At 41.6% G+C, this 19061-nt stretch overlaps 2 protein-coding genes across 4 annotated transcripts in view; both read right to left on the bottom strand.

Annotated features, from left to right (window-relative positions):
* The window catches only part of RNF168 (ring finger protein 168), a 34749-nt gene extending 26484 nt beyond the window's left edge, over positions 1-8265 (bottom strand). The window contains exons 1-2 of one of the 2 annotated variants that reach the window (XM_065876741.1): positions 8139-8265; positions 7473-7809 (exon numbers count right to left, since the gene is read on the bottom strand). In XM_065876741.1, coding sequence (XP_065732813.1) covers positions 7473-7773 — 301 coding nt within the window. In that variant the 5' untranslated portion in view covers positions 7774-7809; positions 8139-8265. Of the gene's footprint in view, positions 1-7472; positions 7810-8138 lie in introns of those variants that run through there. The other variant, XM_065876742.1, reaches the window with a different exon arrangement.
* Positions 8266-12787: 4522 nt separating this feature from the next.
* On the bottom strand, positions 12788-17771 carry SMCO1 (single-pass membrane protein with coiled-coil domains 1). 2 transcript variants are annotated; one of them, XM_065876988.1, is made up of 3 exons: positions 17722-17771; positions 15292-15441; positions 12788-13232 (listed from the first exon to the last, which is right to left on the bottom strand). In XM_065876988.1, the coding sequence occupies exons 1-3, from the start codon at positions 17769-17771 to the stop codon at positions 12788-12790; spliced, it is 645 nt and encodes a 214-aa protein (XP_065733060.1). The 2 variants fall into 2 exon arrangements, with proteins under 2 accessions (XP_065733060.1, XP_065733061.1); XM_065876989.1 differs by lacking the exon at positions 17722-17771 and adding an exon at positions 17666-17691.
* Positions 17772-19061: the final 1290 nt, after the last annotated feature.

Here is a 19061-nt window from a genome sequence, read left to right as displayed (position 1 = left end):
TTGATAGGAATGTAAATCGATACAGCCACTATAGAGAACAGTACAGAGGTTCCTTAAAAAACTAAAAATAGAAGTACCATATGACCCAGCAATCCCACTAATTGGGCATATACCCAGAGAAAACCATAATTCAAAAAGACATGCACCCCAATGTTCATTGCAGCATTATTTACAATAGCCAAGACATGGAAGCAACCTAGATGCCCTTCGACAGACAAATGGATAAAGAAGATGTGGTACATATATACAATGGAATATTACTCAGCCATAAAAAGGAACGAATTTGGGTCATTTGTAGAGACATGGATGGATCTAGAGACTGTCATACAGAGTGAAGTAACTCAGAAACAGAAAAACAAATATAGTATATTAACACATATATGTGGAACCTAGAAAAATAGTACAGATGAACCAGTATGCAGGGCAGAGATAGAGACACAGATGTAGAGAACAAACATATGGACACCAAGGGGGGAAAAGTGGAACAGTGGGTGGTGGTGATGGGATGAATTGGGCGATTGGGATTGACATATATAAGTTAATATGTATAAAATAGATAACTAATAAGAACCTGCTGCATAAAAAATAAAATAGAAAAGAAAACTTCAAAAGATAATGTCTTGCTGTTTCCAATGGGGTTTTTTAGTGGTTTGTCTAAGATATATCTCTATGGAGATCCTAGTGTTGTATCTTTCTTATTCTTCTAAAGCCGGGTAAATGTGAATTATAACATTAAATGTTTAAAAAAGAAGAAAAAGAAAAAGCCAATCTCAAAAGCAGTAAGGGGCTTCCCTGGTGATGCAGTGGTTGAGAGTCCGCCTGCCAATGCAGGGGACACAGGTTCATGCCCCGGAGCGGCTGGGCCCATGAGCCACGGCCGCTGAGCCTATGCGTCCCGAGCCTGTGCTCCGCAATGGGAGAGGTCGCAACAGAGAGAGGCCCGCGTACTGCAAAAAAAAAAAAAAAAAAGCAGTAGGAAAATTTTGGAGACACTTTACTTGTTCTTGCCCCACACCCTCCTCAGCATACTGGCAGTCTTTAAGAGGGAAACCCACGTTCTCAGATTGGGACACTTGTTCCTGGTTCTGGAGGGAAATGAGCAGACTCAGGGCAAGATACATGCTCAGAAAACATCTGAGCAGACCCTAAGCTTTCACCTTGGGCTGATCCCAGGCTCAATTCAAGGCTGGCGAATTGTTGAAGGGCAGCCTTGGCACCAAGCCAATGTGCCAAGACTGAGAAGTGCTTCTTTGTTTTGTTTCTTTTTCTTGTTTTTTTCAGCTCCTGACATTCAAAGAAATCTGTCAGAACACTAACTGAACACAAACTAAGACAAAGACTCGGTGACCACACACATTAAGGAACACAGTCTTTGCAAAAATAGTTTGGGAAACTCAGTAACAAATGGCCTATTATAGCCTTCAACAATCAAAAAAATGGTAAACACCAGGGAAAGGGAAGAATCTGATTCCCAGAGTTACCACATTGTAATATTCAAATGTTCAATTTTCTCCAAAAAACCAACCACAAGGCATACTAAGAAACAAGAACATTTGGACAATTCAAAGGAACAGAAACCATCCCTAAGGAAGCCTACACATCAGACTTACTAAACAAAAACTTTAAAATAACTGTCTTATCAACAAATGGCACCAGGAAAACTGGATATCCACATGTAAAAGAATGAGGTTGGACCCTTCCCTCACACCATATACAAAAATTAACTCAAAATGGGTTAAAAACTTAGGGACTTCCATGGCAGTCCAGTGGTTAAGACTCTGCAATTCCAATGAAGGGGCGCAGGTTCAATCCCTGGTCAGGGAACTAAGATCCCACATACTGCACAGCACAGGGGGTGGGGGTGGGGTGGGGTAAAAAAAAGGATATACAACCCAATAAGAAAAAAATGAGCCTGAGATCTGAACAGACTCTTTACCAAAAGAGACAGACAGCAAAAAAGCGCATGAAAAGATGCTCATATCAAAACTTGTCAAATTGCAAATTTTAAATACACTCAGTTACTGCACATTAATTATACTTCAATAAAGCTATGAAATTTTAAAAAATAAACAAATAGCACTGACAGAAAAGCAAACAGATGTGCTCACGTGACACGCAATGGCTTGGACTGACTATAGATAATAACACTGTGTATCATGAAGGCTGATTTTAAAGAATGACATTATGATGGACTCTGTTAGTTTCCTATTTTACACCCAGTCTTCTTTGCTTCCTTATTAAAAGAACCTCAACTGTGTACAAGAAAATGTGTCCAGCTAAAACAAGCAGAACTCTTTATCTGTGGCTGTTTTACCTTTGTAATAGAGACGCCACCCCCTTCCCTCCATGTCCATGCTGGAATACAGGAGCACAGCATTTGTACTGTGACCACGAGGACACAAGCCAATACTAAGGATGGAGGGGGGAAAAAACGGGGAGGAACCTGGTTCCTTGATGACATCCACATGAGTCAAGTCTTAGACTGCTTGCCTCTGAACTTCTTGTTGAGAAAAGATGTCTTCCTTGTTTAAGCCATTATTTGTTGCTGTGTCTCTTGCACATAGTTGATCAAAATTTGTAACATTCAGAGAATTTAGTTCAGAAGTGGGGTCTGAGGTACTAGTCACCCAAATCAGCCCTATGTCACTGTCCAATTTTATGGTCCCACTCTTTTCCCTACTAAGTCCCTTAACTTTTATAAGAGATCTAGTGAGATTTTAAACTCAATTTATGTTGTAATTCATCAACTCACAAGCTCAGGCTCTGTGTTTTGACAGTATCAGCCTATGACTGTAAAAGATGAGAAAACTCTCTTAGGGAAATCACAGAAACTTCCTGGGTTTTTTAATGCCTTAAGAAAGAATTCTACTTAAGTAAAATTTCTGAGTAATGGAGGGGGGGAAAAGAAGAATTCTATACAAACCCATGGCAAGCACCCATAGCCTCTCCTTAAGTGGGCACTTTATTCTAGGTAATAACTTAAGGAATGGTTTCATCACTGCATGATACTGGACTGCTAAAGTCACATCCTCTGTAACTAATTTTATCCTCACTGCCATCAAACCCAAACAGTTGCTACAACCAATGTGAGATTCCCACATCTTTGAAGGTCTCCTACTTGCAACTAATCTTGCTATCAATTATCAAACAGGTCTGCCTAGTAATAGCATATTATAGAAATCAAATATAGAAATAATCTTTGGGTGGGCCTGAGACCCAGGTCCTAAAGGTATGTAACCGGCAATAATGCCCAATTACACCATGAGAGTTGTTCTAGCAAAAATACCATTTCTGCTCAGACCTGGATTCCAAAAGTCCAAGCAGTGCTGCCCCTGAAGAAGTGGGTTTCTCTGTCACCAGGCTTGCAGGTCAGTCTTCCTGCTCAATGCTACATATTCATATTGTTTACTTCTAAATCCAGGTCTTAGGTCACATGCCTGGCCCTAGGCAATGGGAAGTATGAATCCTGTAATTTTGTGGAGAAGACAGAACCCTGAGGTAGGGAACTATCAAAACGTAAGATGTTGTGCAGCCACAAATTGTAACTGTCCACCACTTACATTATTATCTTTACCATCTTAACCTCAAACATTTTACACAAGACACTTCTATACAATGACAGTTAATTGCCCATCACCACTTTTTAGTCATACTTACTGAAAGGCCACCTAAAACTACATATAAAGCTCCTGAAGAAAACAGGGGAAAAGCTTCATGACATGGGATTTAGCAATGATTTCTTGGATATGACACCAAAAGCACAAGTAACAAAAGTAAAAATAGACAAACGGGCTACATCAAACTTAAATACTCTGTCCATCAAAGGACACAATCAATAAAGTGAAATGGCAACCTATGAAATGAGAAAATATTTGCAAATCATATCTGATAAGGGTTAACTCCAGAATATATTAGGAATACTAACAACTCAATAACAAAAAAACAAATACCCGATTAAAAAATGAGCAAAGGACCTAAATAAACATCTTTCCAAAGAAGATATGCAATGGCCAATAAGCACATGAAAAGATGCTCAATATCATTAGTCATTCGGGAAATGCAAATCAAAACCATAATGGGATAGCATCTCTCACCCACTAGGATGGCTGTATCAAACAAACAAAACAAAACCATAAAGTAACAAATGCTGACCGAGATATCCTAAAAAGGAACCCTTGCACATTGCTAGTGGGAGTGTTTAAGATTGTACAGCTGCTATGGAAGAGTATAGCAGTTCCTCAAAAAATTAAACATAGAATTACCATGTGATCCAGCAGTTCCTTTCTGGGTACATACCCAAAAGAGTTGAAAGCAGGGATACAGACACTTGTACACCAATGTTCACAGCAGCATTATTCACAATAGCCAAAAGGTGGAAGCCAAAGATGGAAGTAACCCAAAGATCCATTGACAGATGAATGCATAAACAAAGCATGGTAAATACATACAATGAAATATCATTTAGCCATAAAAAGGAATGCAATTCTGACCCATGCTACAACATGGATGAACTCTGACATTATGCTAAGTGAAAGGTGGTGATCATTTTGTAGTGTATAAAAATATCAAATCACTGCTGTACCCCTGAAACCAATACTGTAAGTCAATTATACTTCAATTTTTAAAAAAATTGCCCATTTGCCCTCCTGGAAAGAAGAGAGAGGAGAGGAGAGGAGAGAAGGGCAGGGGAGGGGAGGGGAGAGAAGGGAAGGGGAGAAGAGGGGAGGGGAGGGAAGGGAAGGGGAGAAGAGGGGAGGGGAGGGAAGGGAGGGGAGGGGAGGGGAGGGGAAGGGAAGGGAGGGGAGGGGAGGGAAGAGAAGAAAAGGGAAGAAAAGAAAAGGAAAGGAAAGGAAAGGAAGAAAGAAGCCACATACAAAAGCACAAACAGCTACTATGATTCTACTTATATGAGGTACCCAAAGTAGTCAAATTCAGAGGCAGGAAGTAACACTGGTGGTTGCCACGGGCTGGAAGAAGAGGGAATTGGGGAATTGTTGTTTAATGGGTATGCAGTTTCAGTTTGGGAAGATGAAAAAGTTCTGGAAAGGGATGGTGGTGATGGTTGCACACCTATGTGAATGTACTTAATACCTTGGACTGCACACCTAAAAATGGTTAAAATGGTAAATTTTGTTATGTATACTTTACCACAATTTAAAAAACACACTAAGCTACCACTTAACACCTCCTAGGATGGCTGTAAAAAAATTAAAAGAAAAACAAAAAAAACCCCCAGAAAATAACAAGTGTTGGTTAGGATGTGCAGAAATTGGAACCATTACACATTGTGGTGGGAATGTAAAACGATGCAAACCTGTGGAAAAGTTTGGCAGTTTCTCAAAAAGCTAAACATAGAATCACCATATGATCCAGCAAGTCCACTGCTAGATATATACACAAAAGAAATGAAAACATATTCAAACAAATACTTGTACATGAATATTCATATCAGCACTGTTCAAACAGCCAAAAGATGAAAACTACCCAAATGTACATCAATGGATGAGTGAAAAAAATATATCCATAAAATTATTCAGCCCTAAAAAGGAAAGAAGTACTGATATAACCTTGTATGAACTTTGGAAGCATTATGCTAAGTGAAAGAAGCCAGACACAACAGATCACATACTGAATGAACACACTTATATGAAAAACCTAGAACAAGCAAATTCATAGAGATTAGAAACTCCGGAAAGGGGGAGGGGAGCGGAAGAGTCATTGCTTAATGGTTGAAGAGTCTGTCTGGGGTAATGAAAAAGTTTTGGAAACACAGTGGTGATGGCTGCAAAACATTGTGAATGTAATTAACAACACTGAACTGTACGCTTAAAAATGGTTAAAATGGCAAATTTTATTTACCACAATAAAAAGAATTCCAAAATAAGGCAAGTAGACCAGAGCATAAGCACCACGTTCAAAGCCTAAACATGAAACACCGCATGACTTATTGATCACATGAGTGATCAGGCTGCTAGAGTCCAGTGTTCAGTTTGGAGCATAATGAATAGTACATACTGTGGAGAGCTATGAATAAAAATGGATGAACTAGATGGAACTGGCCACAGAAAGCTATTTTAGGCTCCCAGTGTAACAGGGAAGAGGCAAATCGGACTAGATCTGATTTTTACTTTAACCTTTGCTTCCTGTTGCTTTTGTTCACTAAAAGGATACTGTCTACACATAATGGCTTGCCTGGGGGAACCCTGCCTCTCTGCCTGAATGTTAAACCAAAAGTGCCTTTGTTCAAGGAAACATCTGGGATATTTGCAAAATTTATGGCTTTTTTACTTTACTTCCTCATCTCCTCCCCCTCTCTGTGCTATAAAAGAAACTGGCATCCAAACCCGGTAACATGGCTATTTTGAGACTTGAGTTGGCTATTTTCTAGGTCTGCCGGCTTTCCAAATAAACTCGTATTCCTTTCCTCAACACCTCGTCTCTGATTTATTGGCCTGTCGCCAGGGAGCAGAGAGCTTGGATACTGTAACACTTGCAAGCTGAAGAATTAAATGAATGGCGATGCACGGCAAGTAAGTTAGAGAAAGTAATTTAAAGTGAAAAAGATATTAACACAAGAATCCAGTAGTTTCCTTACTTCTGCTGTTGCTATACTACACTGTTGCTCATCTGTGACTATGTAACTTTTCACATGACTTAAGACTCTAGCAGGCAATTCTTTTGTTCTAGGTTTTTTCTTTTCATTTTTAATCCAGCAAGTATCAATTGAATACAGCCTGCGCTGTGACAATGAACAAAATCGTGCCACTGACCGTAATCAACATTTTGGGACCCATAAAACCCAAATACCCCTGAAAAATTTAGACAAACACTAACCGGGCTTTCTGTTTTATTCTTTAAAAAAATGGATTAGGGGCTTCCCTGGTGGCGCAGTGATTAAGAATCTGCCTGTCAATGCAGGGGACACGGGTTCGATCCCTTTCGACCCCTGGTCCGCAAGATCCCACATGCCGCGGAGCAACGAAGGCCACGCACCACAACTACTGAGTCTGTGCTCTAGAGCCGGCGTGCCGCAACTATTGAAGCCCGTGCGCCTAGAGCCCGGGCTCCGCAACGAGAAGCCACTGCAATGAGAAGCCCGTGCACCCCAACACAGAGCAGCCCCCGCTCGCGGTAACTAGAGAAAGCCCACACGCAGCCACGAAGACTCAACGCAGCCAACAAATAATTAATTAATTTAAAAAAATGGATTACTGGTGATTGGCTGTTTTTTGGGGGGGTACGTGGGCCTCTCACTGTTGTGGCCTCTCCCGTTGCGGAGCGCAGGCTCAGTGGCCATGGCTCACGGGCCCAGCCGCTCCGCGGCACGTGGGATCTTCCCGGACCGGGGCATGAACCCATGTCCCCTGCATCGGCAGGCGGACTCTCAACCACTGCGCCACCAGGGAAGCCCGGTGATTGGCTTTTAAAAGGATTTTTGATTTTAGATAACAAACGCCTTCGGTTTTACTCACCAATTTCCTCTGATTCTTGCCCAGAGGCTCTAAGCTTGCATTCCTCTGTATAGTGTTTTTGAATTATCTCCCACAGTTCCGTATTGACAAGAGAATTTGTTCGGGTATGGTACCGAGTCCACGAAGAGACCCGGCGGCGACAGAAGGGACAGCACAAATTTGCCTTTTCAACAGTCGATTGGAAGCATGGTTTACAGAGCGTGTGGTTACAAGGGAGTGTCACAGGCTCAATTAGGATTTCCACACAGATCTGGCACTGGCATTCCAACAAGGAAGGGATGGCGTCTTTGGGTACAGCCATTTTAATATGCTAATAAGGCATATTCAACATCAACACCTGAAAGAGAAAGAATCGTATTTCCAGCCCAAGTAAGGAAAAAGCAAATTAACAGTTATGTGTTTAAATATTATTCTCAGCAGTCTACCAGAATTCAGAGATTGGGAGTATCAAACGTCTTGAAGTAAAAAGATGTTCTGCTGGCAAGGTAAACAGTACGACCCTGGAAGGCGGTGTATTTGTCCATGTTTAAGACAAACATCCGGAAAGAAAACAAATGAACCTTGGCTGCTCCCAGGCGTTAACAACCGCTGCGGCAAGGAGAACGGTGGGCTCTGGCTCTTTGGCGCCGCAGGAGGCTTGCACCAAGTTCCCCTCCTCCCTCTTACCAGGGGAGGATGCTCTCTTAGCTACAGGCAGCCAAGCCCGAGGCCGCCTAGGCGCGCAACCACCAGGCCACCGCTCGAGAAAGAACGCTGCTTCCGCCCGGACGCCGGCCTCTGCTGGAGCGGGACTCCAGTCTTACCGCTGCTGTGGGGCCGCAAGCGAGCACTTCCCGGGGCTCTGAGCCCACCCCTCGCCTTTCTTCGGTCAGCCAGAAAGCCTCATCTTGGCTGCAGTGCTGTAGCAAACCGACAAGGGCTAGTGACGTCACAACTGCCCGCCAAAACGGCCCCGCCCACCTTAGAGAACCGACCAACAGCAGAGACGGCTAACATTTGGCCGGGAGGGACTTCCGGGCCTGCGCGCGCCGCCCGCCCCGCCCCCGGGAGAGGGCCCTCCCCTTGCGTCGCAACCCCTGCGGCTCCACTTTTCCCGCGTGATTCTTGCTCCCGGAGGCTGCGGAAGCCCGGAAGTGTCGCAAGGTTAGTCTCTGGGCTGAAAATGGGAAACCTCAAAACAAACTAAAAACCGAATAGTAATTTAAAAAATTCTTTCCTCAGTACTCCACAGAATACACTTCTGTTTTCGTTAATTTGTAACTAAGCCTCTTAGGTCGCTTTCCAAAGTTCTTGGAAAAGCATCTCCGAGAAAGGCTGTGGTCAGAATCCACAAACTTGCTGCAGTTGAACAGGCACTTGGGAAACAAACTGGTGCTGCTGCCACGATCTTGGGCTTAACTACTTTATTGTTAAATTTCAGTCTAGAGCAGTCAGAATTACAAAGGAAGTCAAAAGGAAAATATTTCATCTTTTTATGCTTTTGGAATAAGTTTTTCTACTTTGGTATTGAGTTCTTTTACTGACAACTGATCCTACTGAATTGAGTTGTATGAAAAAGTAGATTTTGGCTAAGAAAACGGTGAGGATTATATAAAGACTGTGATCTCTAGTACTTAAGAACCAAGCTTCATAGAGACAAAGTAGAGTTATTATTTAATGGATATAGAGTTTCAGTTTTACAGGTTCTGGAGACGGATGGTGGTGATGGTTGCACAATTTTATGAATGTAAATATTTAATACTGCTGAACTGTGCACGTAAGAATGGTTAAGGTGGTTCTCACTACTGCACTTGACTAGTCTTAAAAAAAATAATAAAAAAATTTTTTTAATGGTTAAGGTGGTGAATTTTATGTTATGTGTGTTTTACCTCAATTTTAAAATTTTTGGAAAAAAAAACAGGTCTGAGTTTTCTGAGGAAATGCTAAATAGCTGTGGACGAAGAGGAAAGAAAGTCACTGTGCATGTAAATAGTCATTAAGGTCTTTTAGGTTTGCTGAGGTCATTTAGGTGCTGGAGATGAGTGGTTTACAGATGAAGGCAAAACTAGGAGGTGTGGATCCTTTCTAGAGAGCTTTGGAAGTTTCGTTTTTTTTAACTCGAGTTCAAAAAACTGGTTGTCATCCAGTTGTCCATAGTATCAATCCCTTAATTCCAGGCTCCCTAATGTGATCCCAACCTCCTTTTCCTGTGGAATCTCCTATTATTCTTTTAAACATTCAGTTATGATCTATTCACTGTCATACAAATCTTGTGTTTTGGGGCCATTGCTTGAAATCTCAGTTCATCCTAAATGAATTGCTTCATGGCTTTGCCTCGTTCAAGGCACTTCCTGTAGGAGATATTTCTCCACCACACAATGATACCCCTCCTCTGAACTCACTCATTTGTATATTGCCTAGTGATTATGGGGTTTTTTGTAATCTTATTTTAACTCTTGCATTTTGATTTCTATTTTCCGGTACCTGTGTCTTGTGTAATGGATACATTTTATGTGCTTCCTCAGATTTCCCTGGCCTCGTTTACTTTGCGGACCCACAGTCCTTTCCTCTGCCTGGGGCTGACCAGTTGCAATTCTGGAATCTCTGGCTTCTCCTGCCACTTCTGGGATCCTGTGAAACACTGCACTGAACAATGCAGTCACTGGCTTCCCAGTGGCTGCTAGGAGGGCTTAGATGATGCATCCTGGAAGTATGAGAGGGTCACTCCCCACAGAGCCAATTTTGACCAATTGAAAACAGTAGACTTTGTGAGCACAACAGAGAAATTTTCCTTCCTTCTTCCTATTGAAACCAAGCCCCTCTAAAATCGAGTTTCCCTGCCAAGTTTATGATTAACCTCTCTGTAGAAAACTTTATTCCCTTTTTTGTTCCAGTAGGATTGAGGAGTATCAAAGAAAAGGGGGGATTGAAACCAAGCAGGACCCTGCAGGGCCCTTCCGGCTACAAAGGTCCCTCCATGTTTCCTGTTTCTTGTAGGAAACAAAGGCTTTTGTTTCCTAGCCCTTCCCTGAGTTCCAAAGAGCAGACTCAAGCAGTTACAAATTAGGGAAGGGAGGAAATGCAGAAACAAAGGAAAAGCAGCCAAGTAGAAAAATTAATAATAGGTTAAACAATACTTCAGTGATAAAACACTCCTAGTTCCTTCTCAAGGGATGTACACAAGGATCTGATGTATATCTTTTGAGTTGTTCTGAAGAAATTAAGGCTCACCCCACCCAGGTGGAGGATGGTGACTACATGCTGATAACAAGCACTAGACCCTAAACTTGTAGAAATCGGTTGATGATTAAGATTCTGGAAACATCACCCTGTTACCTCACAACCAACCAATCAAAAGAAAATCCGTGAGCTGCAACCCTCACATCAAAAGGTGCCTTTAAAACCCTTCTCTGGAAGCCACAGAGGAGTTCCTGTCGTCTTTCCAGCACTAGCTGCCCGTTCTCTTTGCTTGGTGCCCTGCAATAAACGCTGCACTTTCCTTCAACACACCCCCATGTCAGTAGGTTGGCTTTGCTGCATGGCGGGCAAACAGACCAAGTTTGGTTCAGTAACACTTCCAACACATGGTTTCTCTCTCTCTCTTTTTTTTTTATTTTGCATGGTGTCTCTAAACAATGTATCTGGAGAAGGACAAGACTGAGTGCATGGATCTAGCAAGCAACCTATTGTCAAGGAGGAGCCAGCAAGGTAACACATCATCTTGTATTACTTCTCATCCTTCTCTACATAACAGCCTTCCAAAGTGTTACTCATTCTGGTTGTCCTGAATTTGTACCTCCCAAATAAAGCATCAGTGTTTAACTTTTACCTGTAGGGCAGGATCCACATTTTAAAATGTTTCTGTTATTCACACTACCTAGTGCATGGCATTTATTCAAAAAATATTATAGGGGGCTTCCCTGGTGGCGCAGTGGTTGAGAGTCCGCCTGCCGATGCAAGGGACACGGGTTCGTGCCCCGGTCCGGGAAGATCCCACATGCCGCGGAGCGGCTGGTCCCGTGAGCCATGGCCGCTGAGCCTGTGCATCCAGAGCCTGTGCTCTGCAATGGGAGAGGCCACAACAGTGAGAGGCCCGCATACAGAAAAAAATATATATATATATTATAGGGCTTCCCTGGTGGCGCAGTGGTTGAGAGTCCACCTGCCGATGCAGGGGACACGGGTTCGTGCCCCGGTCCGGGAAGATCCCACATGCCGTGGAGCGGCTGGGCCCATGAGCCATAGCCGCTGAGCCTGCGCGTCTGGAGCCTGTGCCGCAATGGGAGAAAAAAAAAAATTATAAATAGGACTTGCCTGGTGGTCCAGTGGCTAAGACTCCACGCTCCCAGTGCAGGGGGCATGAGTTCGATCCCTGGTCAGGGAACTAGATCCCACATGCCACAACTAAGAGTTCGCATGCCACAACTAAAGATCCCACACGTGGCAACGAAGGTCCCGCATGCCACAACTGAGACCTGGCACAGCCAAATAAATAAATTTTTTTTTAAATTATAAATATATGGTCAGTGTGTGAGAATTCCCTTTCTAGTACAAGTAACTATGGAACTGTACTAGAGAGAAAATGCACATCAACATACAAAATATATTAGATGTTTTATTTATTTATTGCTTTTAGTACGTACATTCACATGGTTCAAAATTCAAAAAGTACAAATAGATTAACATTGAAAAGACTTCCTCCTACATTTGATCCCTAGCTTCTCAGTTTTCTTCCCTAAGAAAACCAATGTTACCACTTTTTTATGTATTTCTCCAGAAGAAGTTTATGAAGTTTATAGATATAGTAGCCTATATGTTTGTTTTTGCTCGTTTTTTTCCATTTAGCAATATATATTGGAAATGAATATTTTATTTTATTTTATTTATTTTATTTTTTTGCGGTACGCAGGCCTCTCACTGTTGTGGCCTCTCCCGTTGTGGAGCACAGGCTCAGGACGCGCAGGCTCAGCGGCCATGGCTCACGGGCCCAGCCGCTCCGCGGCATGTGGGATCTTCCTGGACCGGGGCACGAACCTGTGTCCCCTGCATCGGCAGGCGGACTCTCAACCACTGCGCCACCAGGAAAGTCCTGGAAATGAATATTTTAAAACAACACATCTTGGTGATAACTGCATATTACTATACGATTACATGAAGAGCTTCTTCATTCTCTTGTATTGCTACACAGAAAGTATCCACTGTATCAGTATATCATAATTTAACACTCTCCTCACTTTTGCTATAAAAATAACCCTGTAATAAGTTGCATGTATGTATTTTTTCCCATTTGCAAGATAAATTACTAGAAGCGTAATCTCTGGGTCTAGGGTAACAGGTTAGCTTTTGGCTGATGGTATCAACTCTTCTAGGGATGACTTTTGCTCTTCAGGGGCCCTCACTGCTTTTCCCTTCTCAATGACCTGAACAGCCTTTAGCAAACCATCCTGCAGAGCCTGGTTCTTTACCATATTAGTGATCATGAAATTGACATCTTTTATATACATTTGCCTTACTTTAGCAATGTAGTGTTCTGCCTTGTTACCATGTGCTACAAAGAAGGTACACAGTGCTGTGATATCTTCTTCTTGCATCCCATGCTCCTCCAGAACAGACTCCCATACAACTCTAATGCGCTTGTTCTTGACTTTTCGTCTAAGGATGGAGGCTAAGGTGGGAAGACCTCTCACCAGATCTGGCAGCTTCTCAAGCACACGAGTGTGCAAGCGGATGAGTACTTCAATGACGTAGCTGTATAAAATATTCAATTCCATTGGAGTGAACCTACAAAAAATGTGGAGAGCTTCTTAAGCATTAGAACTCTTTACATACAAACATAAAATGAATTTTCTTAGGATAATTCAAAGAAGTATAAACCTACTAGGAGAACTGTAAGCAGATACAGTAGGAGGTCCCCAGAGAAAGAGAACCAGGCATGGCTCTCTTGACATAAGAGAAGCCATTTTTTGTTTGTTTGTTTTGCGATATGTGGGCCTCACTGTTGTGGCCTCTCCCGCTGCAGAGCACAGGCTCCGGACGCGCAGGCCCAGTGGCCATGGCTCACAGGCCCAGCCGCTCCGCGGCATGTGGGATCCTCCCGGACCGGGACACGAACCCATGTCCCCTGCATCGGCAGGCAGACTCTCAACCACTGCTCCACCAAGGAAGCCCAAGAGAAGCCATTTTTGACCTAAGCCATTTTGTGATCTAATCCTGGCCATAGTGCTTGACCTTGAACAGGTCTCAGTAATTCATGATTTTAATGGTAAGTGAGGGAATGCAGGGACAAAGGAAAAGCTTCAAGAAAAAGTAGTTTAGTAATAAGAGTCCTAGTTCCTCCTCAAGGGATATATATAATAATCTGATACATATCTTTTGAGTTCTGCAGGAACTGAGGTCCCCACCCAGTGGAAGATGGAATAATGATGTTGACCTTTTCTGACCCTTATGACTTCAGTCAACTAAAGCTTGGACTCTGTCAACCTTTGCCCCAATTTGCTGCTGAGTTCTCCTCTATTCAAGCGCCTTCATGATTAGGCATGTACCCTTAGCTTAAAACTTCCCCAGTTTTGCTGTTTGGGAAGACGCTGCTTTGGGGAAGATCCCTGGTGTTTTCCTTACTTGCTGCAAGTAATACATCCTTTCTTGTCCCAGTCTTTGGCTTGGTTGTCTTTTGGTTCAACGCCCACCAAGAGTTGAACCCAGTTTTCAGGTAACAACCAGCTGTTGCAGTTTAGAAAATGCTTACTTTAGAAATAGGGCCTGCCAGTGTTCATAGTAGTTATTTACAATCGCCAAGACATGGAAGCGACCTAAGTGTCCATCGACCAATGAATGGATAGAGAAGATGTGATACATATATACAGAGGAATGTTACTCAGACATAAAAAAGAACAAAATAATGACACTTGCAGCAACATGGATGGCCCTAGAGATTATCATAATTAAGTCAGACAAAGACAAATGCCACATGGTATCACTTATATGTGGAAGCTAAAAATATTATGCAAATGAACTTATTTACAAAACAGATTCACAGACATAGAAAACAATTTTACGGTTACCAGAGGGGAAGGGGAGAGAGATAAATTAGGAGTTTGGGATTAACAGATACACACTATTAAAAGAATTTTAATAAAAAAAAAATAATAAAATAAAAAAAATAATAAAAAAAAAGAATTTTAAAAAAAAGAAAAGAAATAGGGCTTGCACTAAACTGGATAGCTTAGATCTCAGGCCACTCATACTGTAAGTTTCTCCATGGCAGAGGAGTTATATTATCCATCTCTATGTTAGTAAGACTTTGGCAAAGAAGGGACTCAGATGTGTACCACAGTTCTGGCAAGTAAACAGGTGCTCAAATTAATCTCTTTTGAATGAATGAGCTTAAGAAAACGTAACTTTTTCACAATCCATTGTTGGAACCATATTAAGAAACCCAATTTTAGGGACTTCCCTGGTGGCACAGTGGTTAAGAGTCTGCCTGCCAATGCAGGGGGCACGAGTTCGAGCCCTGGTCCAGGAAGATCCTACATGCTGCGGAGCAACTAAGCCTGTACGCCACAACTACTGAGCCTGCGCTCTAAAGCCTGTGAGCCACAGCTACTGAGCCCGTGTGCTGCCACTACTGAAGCCTGCGTGCCTAGAGCCCATGCTCCACAACCAGAGAAGCCCCTGCTTGCTGCAACTAGAGAAAGCCCATATGCAGCAACGAAGATCCAGTGCAGCCAAAAATAAATAAATAAATTTATTTTTAAAAAAAAAAAGAAACCCAATTTTAGAATGAGTACAGCAAGCTCTCACAAAACCACAAAATTCCACTGATTTCTGATTGGATACTCACTTGAATGACAGAACTGCTGTCCACAGCTCATATTGGGCAGCTTGGTTTGCCAGAGTCTTGCTATGATGTTCAAATTTCTGTGTCAGATTATCCTTGGTGAAGTCCAGTTCTTTAAACTGTGCTTCTAATGCTTGGAGTTTGTGGTCTACTCTATAGGATAAAAGAATCAAGGGTTAATTTAGGTCAGGGCACAAAACTAAGGTTCTGTCTTAATATAAGGCTATAATACATTGTTTATAACCACTATCAAATTTGAGTAGCTATTTACATTTTAAGATTATGAACAGTTGTTCCCATTTGCCGTTCTCTCTAGTCATCATCCTAGGTCTGGCATTCCTTATATTGCCAAACATGTGAATTGTCTAATTACCTCAATTACATGCCATGTCTTGTCTTCGTACCATACTTTATACGTTAAAAAGTATTTTATACAAGCTTTAATTTGATTCTCACAACAACCATTAGAAGTAAAGCAGTGATTTTTACTATTTACGGATAAAGAAATTGAGTCTCAAAAAGAGTTTTTCATGATCTAAGTTGTAAGCTCTTGGAGGGAGAGGATCAGAGACTATTTCTTGGACATCTTTATGCCTGTCCCCCAATACCTATAAGAGGCCTTACACAGAAGTAATACAACGTGTCTCCTATGATTGACATTTTTGATGTTAGTGAAATGCTAAGCAGTGTAACAGCAAAAGGGGGATCTGAGTAGCTCTGAACAGCCCTGATCATTAGAGGGCGCTGTGGCACCAAAATTATGTCTAACTGAACCACAAAGAATTGGAACCACACAACTCACTTGCCTGAAGCCACCCACATTGTCTTTCACGAAGGAAATGATACGCACACAGCCAGTTCCCCGAGTTTCTATGTCCCCAGTCACCCGAATACTGTTGTGGTTGCCTAGGGTTCTATCCTTGACCATTTTCTCTTCTTGGTCTTTACTTTCTCCCAAGGCTAATTTAGCTTCAGGTACGACCCCTCTCCTAAGCTCTAGACCTGTATATTCAACTATGTTTTGCACATCTCCACCTGGATGGTGATGTCAAACTCAACTGTCTTAAGCTGAATCTACTAAGTCCCTCCTCCCTCCTCTCGCACCCCATCTTCAGGAATTTCGGCAATGGAATTTTCTCATTGCTTTGGATTCTATTTACATATAGATAAGGCTCTGTATGAAATGTGCATTTTTGTAGTATAGGCCTGCATGGCCTAATATGCCAGTAATCTCTGTCTGCAAGTCAAAACTATGATATCTGGCAAACTCTTTGTATTAACTTTTAGACCTTTAAGAAGATACTGCTTTTAGGTCATCTCCAGCTTGAACTCTAGAGGGAAACTCTAGCTTGTCATTCAGTATAAAGGTTTACAATTGGAGCATTTCTTTGCAATCTTTTCACCAAAAGGCATTCCCGATCATTCCACATAAATCCTAAACAACATGTCTGCAAATCTGCATTTCTACTACAATTCTCCAGCTCAGTTAATGGCGTCACCATCTACCCAATTCCTCGAACTAGAAATCTCAAAATAACTCACCATTTTTTCCCTTTCTCTCCATCAGCGTGTCTCTAATCTATCCCGTTCTCTCTATCTCCAGTAAGCCAGTTAATCGCCATCTTTCACTTGGACCTAGGATTACAGTAGTCTAACATGATTCCTCCTTTTCACGTCCAATCCATTCTCCAGAGATATTCTTCTAAAACACAATTCTGATTTTATAATTTGACTATTATATACGTTTTATGCTGCCGACTTGCCCAGTGATATTGCTGGAGCCAAGTTGGATTTCCTCAGCAGGAAACAGGCTCTTTGCCCTTCGCCCCCATCTTCTACCAGTCCTCTCACACATCCTAGTCACCAGTCATATGAGACATCTAGCTGCTGACAGAATACCATATGCAATTCCAAGCTTCTATGCTTCCATGTACTGTTTCCTCAGCCTAGAATTCCTTACCGTATTTTTATTTCTTGTAAACTCCTACTCACACTTTCAGATCCAGCCTAAATGTCCCTCTATGAAGGGTTCCCTTTCCTAGTGTCAAAGGCAAAATTCATTCCTCTCTTCATGTTCTCATAGCCCTTTAGGAACATCACCATTATAATGTCAGTCACATTAAATTGTAAGCATTTTTGAATACTTCTGTTATTCCTAAGGCTGTGAGCTCCTTGAGGGCAGAAACCACATGTTACTTATTTTTGCAAACCTGGCATATAGCACATACAATAATTGAATGGAATTATAGCACCTGGGAGTAGATTTTTCTTTATTATTAATTGACATTTTTTGAACCTGAACACGTTAACAGAGAAAGAATTCTAATTAGCATGTCCATAGTTTTTTGCTTATTTTTATTCTTCATTCTTCTCTTACTCATCTTCCCAGAAAAGCAGACCCATGCTTGCTCCCTCCCTGTAGCCATTAGCAACCTTTTCATTGCCTCCTTTAAGGATATCAGGGTTGTGGTTTCATTGTTCATCTTCTTAAGGCAAAATGAAAAAGAAAACAAGCAAAACAAAAACCCAATAGAGGTTTGAATCCAGGGTTTTCTGCTCTCTTCCACTCAGCAACAGGCAGCAGCAGTGTGAGTATTCGATCTAAATTCTGCCTGAAAGGTCACTCAGTACAAGAAGCTTTTAATAGCTTGTACATCCAAATATAGTTTCAAAGGCTGATCCTATGAACACAGGTGTCCTGGGATACACTATAATATTTGCCTTTGAAAAGTGATCATAGTTCATCAACCTAGTACAACAGCCAGATGTAATTGTGGCTCTGTGTATATTCTGGTAAATGGATATACAGGTACACAATGTATACATATACTAGGATTAAATTTAATGGAAATATTACTCTCTAATTTTAAGAGCTTAATTATTCACTTATAATCTCAATTAGGTTTAAAGAAGCTCCAGACTTTTTATGATGTATTATATCAATGCAAAAAAATCCGACCATCCTTAGAAACTTATATTTATTGTAGTATTAGATTAGGTATTGGAAATAAAAACAGACATAAAACAGGATTCCTGAATTCAAGGGGTTTAAATACTAACTGGGGAGATACTTAAAAGATAATATATACTTAAAAGAAAATATATATAAAATGTGTGCTGAGTAGATACAGACCGTAAAAATCATAGATGATGAGAGAGTAGGTCACTGAAGCCTTGGATAACTGAGAAGCACTCACATTGAAGGTGGGATTTGGTCTTGGCCTTAAGGGAAATGTAGGTCTCTGATTATCAGAGAAGAGAGAGAATAATATTACAAACTGGAGAAACTGTGGGTAAATTCACAGGGGTGGTTGGCAAGGTACATGATGTGGTCAGGGAACAATGAGTAAGTATTTTGTTGACTTTCTCTCAACAAAAGATTCATGTGAGAAAAAGAAAAACGACACAAACTGGTAAAAGTCAGGTCATGGATTTATTCATTCATTGAATAATTTATTTACTTATTCAATATTTGCTGAACACCATAAATATAAATTGAATGGGCAAAACCTATGAATGAATGATCAGCACTATTCCAGGTATTAGGAATAAAATGAGTAAGGCAAAATCCTTGCCCTAAGAAGCATACTAGTAGGGAGACTGAAAACGAGGATTGCAAAAGGGTTCTAGCCAGCCTGGTAAGCAGTTTGGACATATGTGCGGTGTTGGTTCTGTAAGTTATTCTAGCACTGGTGTTTAAGATGGATCCAAATGGGAATGAAACCAGAGGCAGAGATGTCCCTCAGGAGACTGGTATCACAGTCAGAGGTGAA

The sequence above is a fragment of the Phocoena phocoena genome, chromosome 4 (genome assembly GCF_963924675.1).
Source record: "Phocoena phocoena chromosome 4, mPhoPho1.1, whole genome shotgun sequence".
Classification (NCBI taxonomy): Eukaryota; Metazoa; Chordata; class Mammalia; order Artiodactyla; family Phocoenidae; genus Phocoena; species Phocoena phocoena.
Note: the sequence above shows the minus strand (reverse complement) of the source record. Positions and strands in the feature narration are given on the sequence as shown.